This window comes from Borostomias antarcticus (genome assembly GCF_949987555.1).
Source record: "Borostomias antarcticus genome assembly, chromosome: 1".
Taxonomy (NCBI): domain Eukaryota; kingdom Metazoa; phylum Chordata; class Actinopteri; order Stomiiformes; family Stomiidae; genus Borostomias; species Borostomias antarcticus.
The window spans coordinates 33,629,175-33,641,584 of record NC_140234.1 but is presented as its reverse complement, the minus strand read 5'-3'; the positions used below and the strand labels follow the sequence as shown (position 1 = coordinate 33,641,584).

The 12,410-nt window shown below is 43.5% G+C and overlaps 1 protein-coding gene across 3 annotated transcripts in view; it reads left to right on the top strand.

Moving 5' to 3' along the window:
- Positions 1-12,410, top strand: part of arhgap42b (Rho GTPase activating protein 42b) — a 70,787-nt gene that overhangs the window by 29,573 nt on the left and 28,804 nt on the right. For all 3 annotated transcript variants that reach the window (XM_084446178.1, XM_084446177.1, XM_084446176.1), the window contains exon 4: positions 1,407-1,478. In XM_084446178.1, coding sequence (XP_084302304.1) covers positions 1,407-1,478 — 72 coding nt within the window. The remainder of the gene's footprint in view (positions 1-1,406; positions 1,479-12,410) is intronic.

Genomic DNA, 12,410 nt, shown 5'->3' with positions numbered 1-12,410 from the left:
ACGTGGGATTTGTTTCTGTACAAAAAGCCACTCTTCTGACGCAGCTTGCTGGCAAGGTTATCTAGATGATATTTGAAAGTGAATTTATAATCAAGCCAAATACAGTACCAAGATATTTGTATTCAGAGACTCTCTCAATGCAAATCAATTACAGTTGTTAAACAAAGAATGTCTGTATCACTATTTGCATTTCTAAATAACAAACATTTAGTCTTTACCTTTTGAGATGGGTAACAGCCCAGATTGAACATTTCCTGCTGTCACGCACTGATGCCTATCACATACTGTATAGATAGTTCTGAAAAAAATTACAGGCAATATTATCCACACTAATATTACCAAGTGTCATACCCCTGGATGGCAGAATCCGATGTAATTTATTGTATTGGACTGTATTGAATTTGTTGTATATGCCCCCCCCCCCCCCACCCCCCATTGCTCTCTGTAAAGCGCATTGGGTTGCCTCTGTGTATGAAATGTGCCATACAAATAAAGTTTGATTTGATTGGTATACCTGAAAACATTTAGCTATTGCGTTATATTAATGCAATGTATTTTGGTGTTGCCAGCTAGATCACCAAATCCATGTCCAGAATTAGCATTCTAGCCTCCATTTTAGATTCATTGACAGCCCTCCGCATCCTACCTCCCACCATCCTGCCGCTGTGATGTCATTTTTGGGGGGGGGGGTAAAGCCCCTCCACAGGAAATTCAGTGGGACCTTAATGGTGCATCTTTAAGTCACTCCCCCCGCCAGGATGGAACATGCACAGTAATAGACACCATATATTTGCTCTCATCAGTTCCTGGCCGGGGCAAAGCTGCAGGAGTGGAACCTTTACTGTGGTCGTGAAACAGCCGGGTCAATCCAGGAGAAGCTGCTGATATATAAAGACACTCTTCAAACATTGAAATGCAATCATCAGTTGTAAAACTCCTTCATCCCCCAGCTGCTATAATTCAACCAGGTTTGACATTGCTGCGGTTTCACAGCTCACATATAAAAGGCACAATTTCCCCCCATTAACAGGACGCATTGAGTCGTGTGTCTCATATCTCCGCTCATCTCTGCTGGGGCCTCAGAGAAATGGGCTGCTCATATTCTCTGATTTAAAAATAAAGATATTACTGAATGTGATGACATTACAGATGGGTTCAGATTTTTCTTTTTTTCTCTTTATTATTACATGTGACATTTTCTCTACTGAATGGGTCAAGAGCTTTAATGGTGCTGAATGGGGATGGTACTGTATCTGTGAATGGATTGGAATTGGTCTGTTATCTGTGAATGGATTTGAATGGATAATGCTATCTTTGAATGGATCTGAGACATTTGCAAACCATGTCCTGCCATCCAGTGAGTGAATCAGAACCATCTTTAATTATTTCTCATTGTTTGATTCCAGATCCAGAATGCAGACGATGTTCTGATTACTCCCTTGGAGAAGTTCCGTAAGGAGCAGATCGGTGCTGCGAAGGTAAGTAGCTGAACAAAGCGTGATATCAGTTAACGACTGACCCCAGGTCAGTCTTCAGCTGAATCAGAGAGACGGTCTCGCAGGTTGTGATGAATGATTTTGTCATTTTACCTCTCACCCAGACACACTGAAGTGGCAGTGTAAAGCTGAGGATACACTACAAGATATTATGCCGATTTTATACATGATTCACAATCCTGCCGAGTCTGTCCTAGTCAGCAGCAGTCTGCACTAGCTGGGGGTAGTCGGACTGGCAATTTGGCACAGAAATCTGTAAGTGTATGAGGGGTACAGATTTAAATCGGCAAGTGTATGATGAGAACAGACTTCTCCCGATCCGAGTCGGAGCGAGTCGGAGCATATCAAACATGTTTGATATTTCTGAGCAGATTCTGGATGCAATCGTGTAGTGTAAACTCGTTACCACCCGGTCCAGTCGTTAAATGTGCGATACCCAGTTGTTCAGTTGTCATACAAAAATCAGCAGAAGCTAGTTGTCTAGTGTATCAGTCATTTCATAATGTCTTAAGATTGTGAAAGTCTTCTAGTGTATCCGAGGAGTATACAAGAGTTTGTAATAATTGGATAGACTCTATAGTGAAATGGTTAAAGCTACAATAATATGTAAAATTTTAAAGATTTAACTATCTCTATATTCGAGTGATAAATTCAGTGCATCAGTGCAGAATGATCAGATCAGTGCATGAGCTCGGCTGTGAAAACCACATCTTTGTAGACAGCTGTTGACTCTGCTACAGCAATTCTAAGATTTGGAGTCAGGGAACTATGAGATTTAGAAAAGAAAAAAAGCAGCTTGGAGCTGAGGGCGTCTCCTCCCATAGAGGCGTGGCCACACCTGGTACAAAGCGTGCGTATGCGCTGGGATTCAGTCAGCAACACGGGGCATTCTTTTACAGCCTTATTTGGGAGTGTGGGCTGAATCGAAACCGCACAGACCGTAAGTGTGAAGCAGACTGACTTATCCTGGCAGACAGAATCTTCACTCGCACTTCTATATTTTCAACTTCACAGTAGGAGAGCGAGCAGCATTACTGCTGCTCTGGACCTCTTCTCCCTCTGGGACAGGTCAGAACGTTCACTGCCAGCTAAGGCCGACATTCTAGAACGCAGTCTGGCTGCCGCGATCCGCGCTTTCATGAAAGACCAAAAGAGAGGCGCATGAAAGGTAGAGTGCTACGTTTGCGGCGTTTCCCCTCAGTGAGATCACACGCACGCTGGTGTACCGTAGTTCCTCGTCTCTCCCGTGCACCACCTGCTGAGAGCGCTCGCGACCCAGGAGGACTCCACCACTGTACCTCAGCCAAACCCTGGGAGAGACATTCAAACCGCAGAGTCAGAATTGCGAATCTCTGGCCTGCAAAGAGATACTGTATATATAATTCGTACCATTACTCGTCAACACTATACTTCTCTCTTCTGTACAGACAGTCAAAAACATGGATCACCTCCCCTCTCTCTCTCTCTCTCTCTCTCTCTCTCTCTCTCTCTCTCTCTCTCTCCGAGTGTGTCCCTGTTGACTCTATATCATAGCGATCTATCAGCCATATTGTGGCAGTAGCAGAAGCTTTCATCTCTGCCATCTCCCTCACATGGATGTGCTCTCACTGTTATTGCTCCATCCTCCCTGTTTATGGGATGCTTTCTTACCACTTCCTCCTGGTCAGGCATTAGTCTAACTAGAGAGTGAGACAAGGCAGAGATCACAAGTGTGAGTGCCTGGACAGCCTTCCACCACTGAGAGAAGCCTGGTGGTTGGGCAGACAGTCTGCCCCTCTTGCGACTGCTGCTGGTGTCGGAGGACGTCAGCCGAGCGAGCAGGACTGTTTACCTTATTAGGGAATACAGCTGGTAATCCCTGTGACCTCATTCTCTGATGGACCGCCTTCTTAGGCCAAAGCACAACAGTTCCATGGTCATAACACTCCCCATGCTACCCACACGCACACACACTCATTCTTACACTCACGCATGCACGCACACACACATACGCGCATACTCACGCGCCCAAGAAATACACACATACACTGATTCACACGCACTCTGTGCTTCACAGGAATGCAAACAGTCTGTGTCGCCTGAACGATAAATTAAAAAAATCAAAGACAAAACCCATTAGGGGAGGCTAGCATCAGGAAAGTTCTTCCTGTAGACTTTACACAGAGAAGTAAAACTTTCCAGAGGTTTCTTGCACAAGCTTCGTTTGACACAGAACTGAACTTACAGTAGTTTTCTGATTAGCTTTGGACTCCAGTCTCCTTCCTACTCCTCAAGTATTTTAAAGGGTCTTTCTGTATAGATTAGTGTTGTCAAAAATATAGATTTTTCGATTCATATCGATTCTGAATATTTAAAACAGTTTCAATACTAATTTCCCGCAATATCGATATTTTCCACACTATCGATACCAGCTGGCTTTCTCGCTCTGTCTTCTCTCCTACAGCGAGTTGTTGACACACAGGCACACACACACAGGCACACACACACAGGCGCACACACACAGGACACAGGCGCACACACACAGGCGCACACACACAGGCACACACACACAGGCACACACACACAGGCGCACACACACAGGACACAGGCGCACACACACAGGCGCACACACACAGGCACACACACACAGGCACACACACACAGGCGCACACACACAGGCACACACACACAGGCACACACACGCTGCTGCTCTGCACACATGGCCCCGCCCCCTCCCCCTCACAGACCTGTCTTGTCAACAAATCCTCTCACTCGCTCCTAAGATGGCAAGTGCAGAGCCTCCGCGACTCGTGGATAAAGAAAACAGCAGAAGTGCTGTTTGGAAGTACTTCGGGTTTGAAGCAAATGACGAAGGAAAAGCTAAAGATGCCACGAAGCCCATTTGCAAGCGTTGTTCCAGAGTAGTGCCAACGAAAGGTGCAAACACAACAAATTTAGCAAAACACCTCTAGGACCGACACGCGGATCTCTATAAAGAATTTAGAGAGGGTGACAGCTCCACTTTCAACATCACTGAAACATTAAACAAAATGGCCCAGTAAACTATTAACTTTAGTTTAATACATGAACTCTAGTTTAATACATCCATGAGCTTGCTATCGAAACGCCGCATTGACTGTGTGTGTGTGGGGGGGGGGGGCGGTAGATAAGATAGCTAACGTGAAGCTAAGCTAGCTAATCCCCCTCAAAGCTATCCAGCAATGGGCCAAAGCAGTCAATGTGGCGTCTGAATAGCTGAGGGGAATTAGCTAGCTAGCTACTAGCTAGCTCATGGATGTAAACTAGAGCTAGTTAGCTTAGCTTCGAGAATGGCTGTTGGGCTAACAGGACAGCACCAGCTATCAATCCTGAGGAATCTTGAGTTAATGGTCAGTAAATCAACTCAGATGCTGTTATGCTTAACACACAGTACTATTAACTTTACTTAATTTCTAAGATTAGATTAGATAATAGTTATTTTTAAAGGTCGGATCTAAAGAGAAACCAAGGTTTTTAAAAGTGATATTTCTCTTCTCTTATAGTACCAGAGAGAAGCTGAGGAGAATCGAACAGCAACAAAAGCGACACACACACAGCCTACCCTACTAGCTGTATTTGAACAACAAAGAAAGTATGATGCAAAATCAAATGAAACCAAGAAACTGAACAGGGCTGTAGCAGAGTACATATGCATGGATCAGGTCCCCGTGTATACTGTTGAGAAACCTGGGTTCAGACAACTTCTTGGACAGTTAAATAACAAGTATGCTTCACGGAATCATTTCATGTACACTGAAATCCCCGCCCTATACAATGAAACAAAAGATAAAATCATGGAGAGCCTTGGGGGAAAACCCTTCTTTTCATGCACCACTGACCTGTGGACCAGCAGGGCCACATCCACATTCATGGCAGTAACTCTGCAGTTTATAACAGAATCCTGGGACATGCAGAGCTGGTGTTTGGGCTGTGTTGGGCTGCACTCAGAGCACACAGGGGACAGCTTGAGGGAGGCGTTGGAGGAGATGGTACATGAAACATGGGAGCTGGACATGTCAAATATGGCTGGCATCACCACTGATAATGCCTCAAATAACAAAAAAACATTTCAGCAGGACTTCACATGGGTCCCCTGCTTTGGGCACAACCTACACCTAGCCATTAGCAAGGGCCTGGATATAGACCGTGTGTCTGGAGCGCTGTCGAGGCTGAGGAAGACAGTCTGCTTTCAGCAGGTCAAAAAATCGAAAATTTTATGCCCTCAATGTTGTCAATTTCTCCCCGTGGTATCGAAAATGGTATCGAGTATCGATACTTTTCAAGGTATCGTATCGAAGTTAGAAATTCCAGTATCGTGACAACACTAGTATAGATGGCCAATTTGTATTGGAACACATTACCAAGACTTTCACCAAACTGACAATACGATTTCATATAGTCTATAGTCAACTCCCACTGGGTATGTACTATTGTGTGACTAGAGCTCTGCATAGCTGAGAACTTCAACAATCAAGTTGAAATACCAATAATACCTTTTTTCTGTGCAACAGTATAAATTGCATCGTGCTAATAAAAATAAAATTAATACTACTACTATTACTACTACTAATCATAATAATAATAATAATAATAAAGGCTATAATTACCATATATTGGGGGGACACCTCCCCTTCCCAATATTCAGATATGCGCAAAGTGCCCCCCATATATAGCCTAACAGATATAACCAGGGTGAGATTTGTGAAAATATATTTTTAGGACATAAAAATAATGCACACATTTCATAAAATGATGTGTTGGCTGTGCGCATATACTTTTCAGTGGCTTTTATTATTATTTTCCGTTACTCTTCCTCCAGAGAGCACCACATGGCCTTTTCTGTTGCCTCCCTCTCCCTCATCTCAATTGGATTTCCACTGATTCCACTGACACTTCCTACTGATTATTAATGTATTAGATTCCAACTCCCTTCAGATTGCGAGGTCTGAACTACCCATCACTATAGGCCTAATATAACAGCAAATATTCTGAAATGGACAGTTTTGCCATCAGTGGTGGATAAGAAGTGGGTATACTGTGTCTCTGTGGATAAAGGACTCGGAGTGGAGGAAAGTGGAGTAAGTTAAAGAGCACCTAAAACGATACCCTCAACTACTTAAGAATACTGCTTTCTGGGGTATACGCTACCCTCGACTCTACTAGAATACTGCTTTCTGGGGTATACGCTACCCTCGACTCTACTAGAATACTGCTTTTTGGGGTATACGCTACCCTCGACTCTACTAGAATACTGCTTTCTGGGGTATACGCTACCCTCGACTACACTAGAATACTGCTTTCTGGGGTATACGCTACCCTCGACTACACTATACTGCTTTCTAGGGTATATGCTACCATTGGCCACACAAAAATACTGCTTTCTAGGGTATACGCTACCCTCGACTACACTAGGCTTCTGCTTTTTAGGGTAGGCTCCCATCCAGTGACCTAAAGAAGTAGGCTAACCACAATAAGTGTGAGAGGATAATAGCCTATAATACATAGGGTTAGGGTTAGCTGCGTAGGCCACCATTGTTCTTGTACCTTTTCTTCTTCTTCCTCTTCTTCTTTTTTCTGTCTTTATTCTTCTGCCATTGGAGTCTATGGCAGCCCATAGAACCGTATGGTAAAAAGTTGTGAAAATTGGCACACTCATTCATGACAGTCGTTTCACCAAGAGCCATGTCCACAGCTCGAATCCTCTAGCATCACCAACGTGTCAAAGTTGGAGGTGCGTTTGTGCACGCAACTTTTGACCTGTAAGCCCGATTTTCAAAAACGAGGTACCGTTGGATTCGTAATTTATTGAGTTCAACACATCCTATGACATAATTTTCCGCAATATTGGATTTCCCGACATTTTTGATTTTGTGAAAAACACTTAAAATGCATCTCCTAGGAATTTCGCCCAATCTGCACAAAACTCGGTAGACACATTCTCTAGACCAATGTCCAATGGGATTTTTGATTCTCGAAAGTGTTCGCCCGCTACAGCCAATCAAATTTGGCATCCAAGCCGCCAAAGAGGATATGGGGTCATATCTCAGCAAATTGTTAATGTATCAAGTATCAGGTACAGTAGGACTCCACTTATCCGAACCCAACGGGACCGAAGGTCGTTCGTATCTCTGAAATGTCCGGATGACTGAAACTTATGTTAAAATGCACCAAATTCAATAAGTGGTATACTTGTTCCATATAGACTCATAATAGACCGTAGACTTGTGAAAATGCATCAAAATTGCAATCAAATAGCCAACTAAACTCATATAGCCTAGCATAATAGACCTACAGTAACCTAGAATAAAATAACCGAATTTCCAATTGAGTGCGTGCTTTGATCAAATACAGTACTTTATTCTCAAATGAGGCGTACGCTGCATCGATAGGCTACTGTATTTGTAGAACAAAATGGTATAGCCTAAAAACAACCCAACATTAGAACAATTAGAGCAAATTATAATCAAGAAATAAATTAATGAAATGACAGACAAGTTGTCGTGTCTTAGGCTATTGTAGCCTAAAAGAAAGTCTCTAAAACAACCGATGTAGGCTAACGTGGCCTAGGCTGTAGGCTATTATTTAACAAATACAGTAGGTTTAGTAGGCTAATCTACATGCCCACAACACGTCTGTGTTCCTGAAGTCCATTAACTGGGAACGAAAAATGACTCGATGCTGCTTCAGGTTGCTGACGTGCTTTCTGGCTACCAAAGAATGCAGCTCTCGCGCAGCAGACTCGTTTGCGTTTTATGCTCGACATTAGAGTAACAAAGAAATGAAACGTGACAGTAGGCTTCAGCCTACAGGCAACATGTAGGTCTACATATAGTTCTGTTTTTTATTCACAGTAGGATACAGTACTGTAATGAAAATCCCACCAGTAACCAGATAGCAGGCTAAAAAAAAATAATAATAATTTAAGCCTGTCCGGTAGACCGGGAGGTTCGGATCTCTGAAGTTCGGATGAGTGGGGTCCTACTGTATACCGCCATTTTGTATTTTGTGTAAAACACTTAAAATGTATCTCCTCCTAGGAATTTTGACCAATCTACATGAAATTGGCTGTACACATTCTCTAGACCAATGTCCACAAAAGTATTACAGGGATTTTTGATTGTCGAAGGCGTTCGCCTGCTACAGCCAATCATATTGGCCTGACGTCGCAAATTCAGGTACCGATCCAGTTCAAGTGAAAGTGCTCCAGTATTCATTAATTCAATCATAGGCTATAATTTGTTTTCCTCAGTCCAGCTTCTAGTTCACCAAACTAGCCTACCTCTTCAGGCTGTTTGCTTATGTTTGCAAACGTTTGGTGCGAAAACAAACATTAGGCTGAAAAAAGTTCTAAATAGTTTGCAAAGAACGTTAGCGAGTGAAAGTGAAAGTCTTGAGTTGCGTGCACTGCTCAAATCGGTTACACTAGACGGTGGCGGAGGATTTCCAAAAGCAAATGCGCCTATTTGGCAGTATTTCAGATGTAAACCCAGTGCTAATAGGGAAACTGATAACATTAATGAGGCGATCTGTGAAGAGCCATTTTGCCCTCTCCTTAGTCTTGAGGCACCATTGACACCGTTGCTCTTTACTGAGGCTGAGACCCACTCTGTTGCACGTGCGGAGTGAGTGACAGGAAAACAGACAGGTCTCATCCCAGGCTTATATTTTACAAATTAGTTATTTTTATTTGATGAAAGTTGATGCTGACATGGGCGGATTTAGTCATTTTAGTCAAGGCAAACAGACATGGGGCCCTAAACATCCCTTGTTCTCTACTCTTTTCAATTCTTATTTAACGTCTCTAGGTATTTTTACTGGCTGGATGGATAGCATTACACTGATACTAGAAGCCTATCTACTAAAGATAGCAATGTTGCTGATAATAACAAGATGTTAATAAGATAACTGTTAACTCAAGTGGAAGCTGTACATTGTTGACCTACTCCCCTCTGGCAGGAGACTGCAGTCCATCGGGACCGGGTCCACACGCCACAAAAACAGCTTCTATCTCACAGCCATCAGACTCATTGACAAGGCTTGTGTCCCCCCACAACGCCCCCCGACTCTACCCCCTGCACCACTTGTACACAACCTCTGATTGTGCCACATGCTTCAATGGCACACACACTGTACATAACACCACTCATCCACCACACTACACTCTGCACACAGATACATACTGTACACTAACCACACTCCATTCTGTATATACTGTAGTTCGTATTGTGCATTTGTGCCTCCCCCTTTTTTATTTTTTTTATTTTTTATTTTTTTTACACAGTATATCGTAATATGTACATTGCACTGTATTTTGTTTGCTTTGTTTTTTGTATTTTCACTGTTCTTTGTACTGGTTTGCACTGTCACATCTTTGCACTGTCCTGTCCTGCACATTGTCCTATGCCGTCTGCAACAGCATATGCCTTGACCCTAATCAAATTCCTAGTATGTGTGAATCATACATGGCTAATAAACAGATCTTCAGTCTTGAATCTTGAACTACTTTGAGTAGTTAGATACATTAGCTCACATAACGTTAATTACCTCATATTACGCTATAGTGTAGCTATTGTTATGAATCATTGGGCTTGGCAGTGACTTTGTTTGACGGGGGAAGAAACTCACCTCACTATGGATAATAGGGTGACTGTTATTCACTAGTTGGTTATTATCTGTTATCGCCATCTTCATCAGCTACGTTACCATCTCCAGTCGAAGGAGTATTAGCAATTTATTTAGGAGTATTAGCTTCTTCTTCTTCTTCTTCTTTTGGCTTGTTGGCGGTTGGGGTAACAGTAGCTTATTAGGGGTCAAGCACCAAAGGTGCGTAGAACCCTATTGTAATTGTTGGTATTCTTATTATTTTTCTTGACACCCTTGAATAACTCTTGAAATCCTCAACCAAAAATGCTGTAACTCGGCATGTCGCAAATACAGACCATGAGTAACTACGCCACAAAGACTCACCATGATTCACCCATAGGTGGCGCTATAATAAGCAGTTTAGCGTACAGTGCTGCCATGTCCGCCCTGATTGAAGAAAATGAAAAGAAAATACACTTACATCATTCCTCATGCAAAAAAAACTTACCATTTGCCATAGTCTCCACCAGGATGGATTTGGCTGAGGTGGAAAATTTGGCAAAACCTACAAAAAGTTTCTTCTCATAAGTATGTTTAAGGTGCCTGTCTCCCTATAGGGTGTATTAAACCTGGTAGACTTACGTCATCCATCATGTGGAACAAATTTGCTATTTGGACCCATGATTGCCATGATGGATTTCACTGCAGGTTGAAAATGGGCAAAACCTACAAATAGTTTCTTCTCATAAACCATAATCTAATTGGTCTGAAATTTCACAGGTATGTTTAGGGTGCATGTCTCCCTATAGGGTGTTAAAAAAATATTTGGGCCACAAAGTTTCTAATTTTTACAACAATAATCTAGGGAGATTAAACTAACTGGATAAGAAGAAGGCACTACCATGTTGCACCACGTCGAAGAATTTGCGTGACCCTAGCACTTACATGGTCAGTAGCCTACAGGCGCTGGTGGTGGGGGTGCAGGCGGGACGGGAGTACATTATGCACTATGTGTTAGGGCTAGTGGAGGAGGACCCAATAGCAGACATGATAGGCATAGGGGGACAAGCCCAAGTTGGGGCACGTTTATTGGTCAGGTAAGGTTCAGGCAGGGACTTGATAGTTGGACAGGCAAGGGTCAGGCAGGAACGTGGCAGTCAGATAGGCGAGGGTCAGGCAGGGACGTGGTTGTCGGACAGGCAAGGGTCAGGCAGGAACGTGGCAGTCAGACAGGCGTGGGGTTCAGGCAGGTATGTGGCAATCAGACAGGCATGGAGTTCAGGCAGTTATGTGGTTCTCCAGTCAGGCAAGGTTCAGGCAGTGGCAGGGAGGTCAGACTAGGACGAAGGAAAACAAAAAGGGTGATGTAGGGTTTGGATAAAGGCAGGTTAGGTTACAGCTAGAGATGTGATACCGACTAGGTTCGTCAACGATCTGGCACCAACTGCTGAGTAGCCCGGCTTCTTAACCTGGCTGAGATGGGTTGATTGGAGATGCCAGGCAGGTGTAAAGTGGGAACACGCCCGGCTCGTGACTGAGGCTGATTGGTGACGTCAGGCAGGTGTGGGGTGGGAGCGCACCCGGCTCATGACTGAGACTGGTGAGAGTGCAGTTCCCGCTGCACCCTCTGGGATGTACCAGGAGAATCTGAGTCAGTGTCTGAGTCAATGTCAGAGTCAGAGGGCGTGGTAGTCTTACGAAGGCGAGGGCGTGACACTACAGTATGTGCAAAGCCATGCCCATCACGCTTTCATTGTATTTTCATTGATGTTATAACTCAAATATATGTTAGGCTTACAGCCAGGTCAAACAGGTCAATGCAGTACAGTAGTAATACAGTAAGAATATGGTGTGTGCAAGTGTTTAAAGTGCATGTTAATGATAATAATGAATTAAGGTAATGATAAATAATTATTCAAGAAAAAAGACCGCTGCTATCGGTATTGGATAGGCATCGGCAGATATCCAAATTCGGGTATTTGAATCGGATCGGAACTGAAAAATAGTAGATCGGTGCATCTCTAGTTAGAGCCTCAGCCAATCTATTGCTGGGGGAGGTGGGGGCTCCCCGAAATCTGGGTTTTATGACCACTGGCACGTACTGTATCCAATGACAACGTTAACACTTTTTATAGAGTTTAAATAAATAAAGTTTTGCGAGGCAAGAGGCCCTATACAGCAGAACAAGCCCCTGCAGAACAAGGCGCTCAAAGACCTTCATTACTACAGAGGTCTGGGTGACGGGCCTGTAGTCATTTAGGCCTGTGATCAAGGCCATAACCATGGAGTCAACATTGCAGGGGACCAAATCGA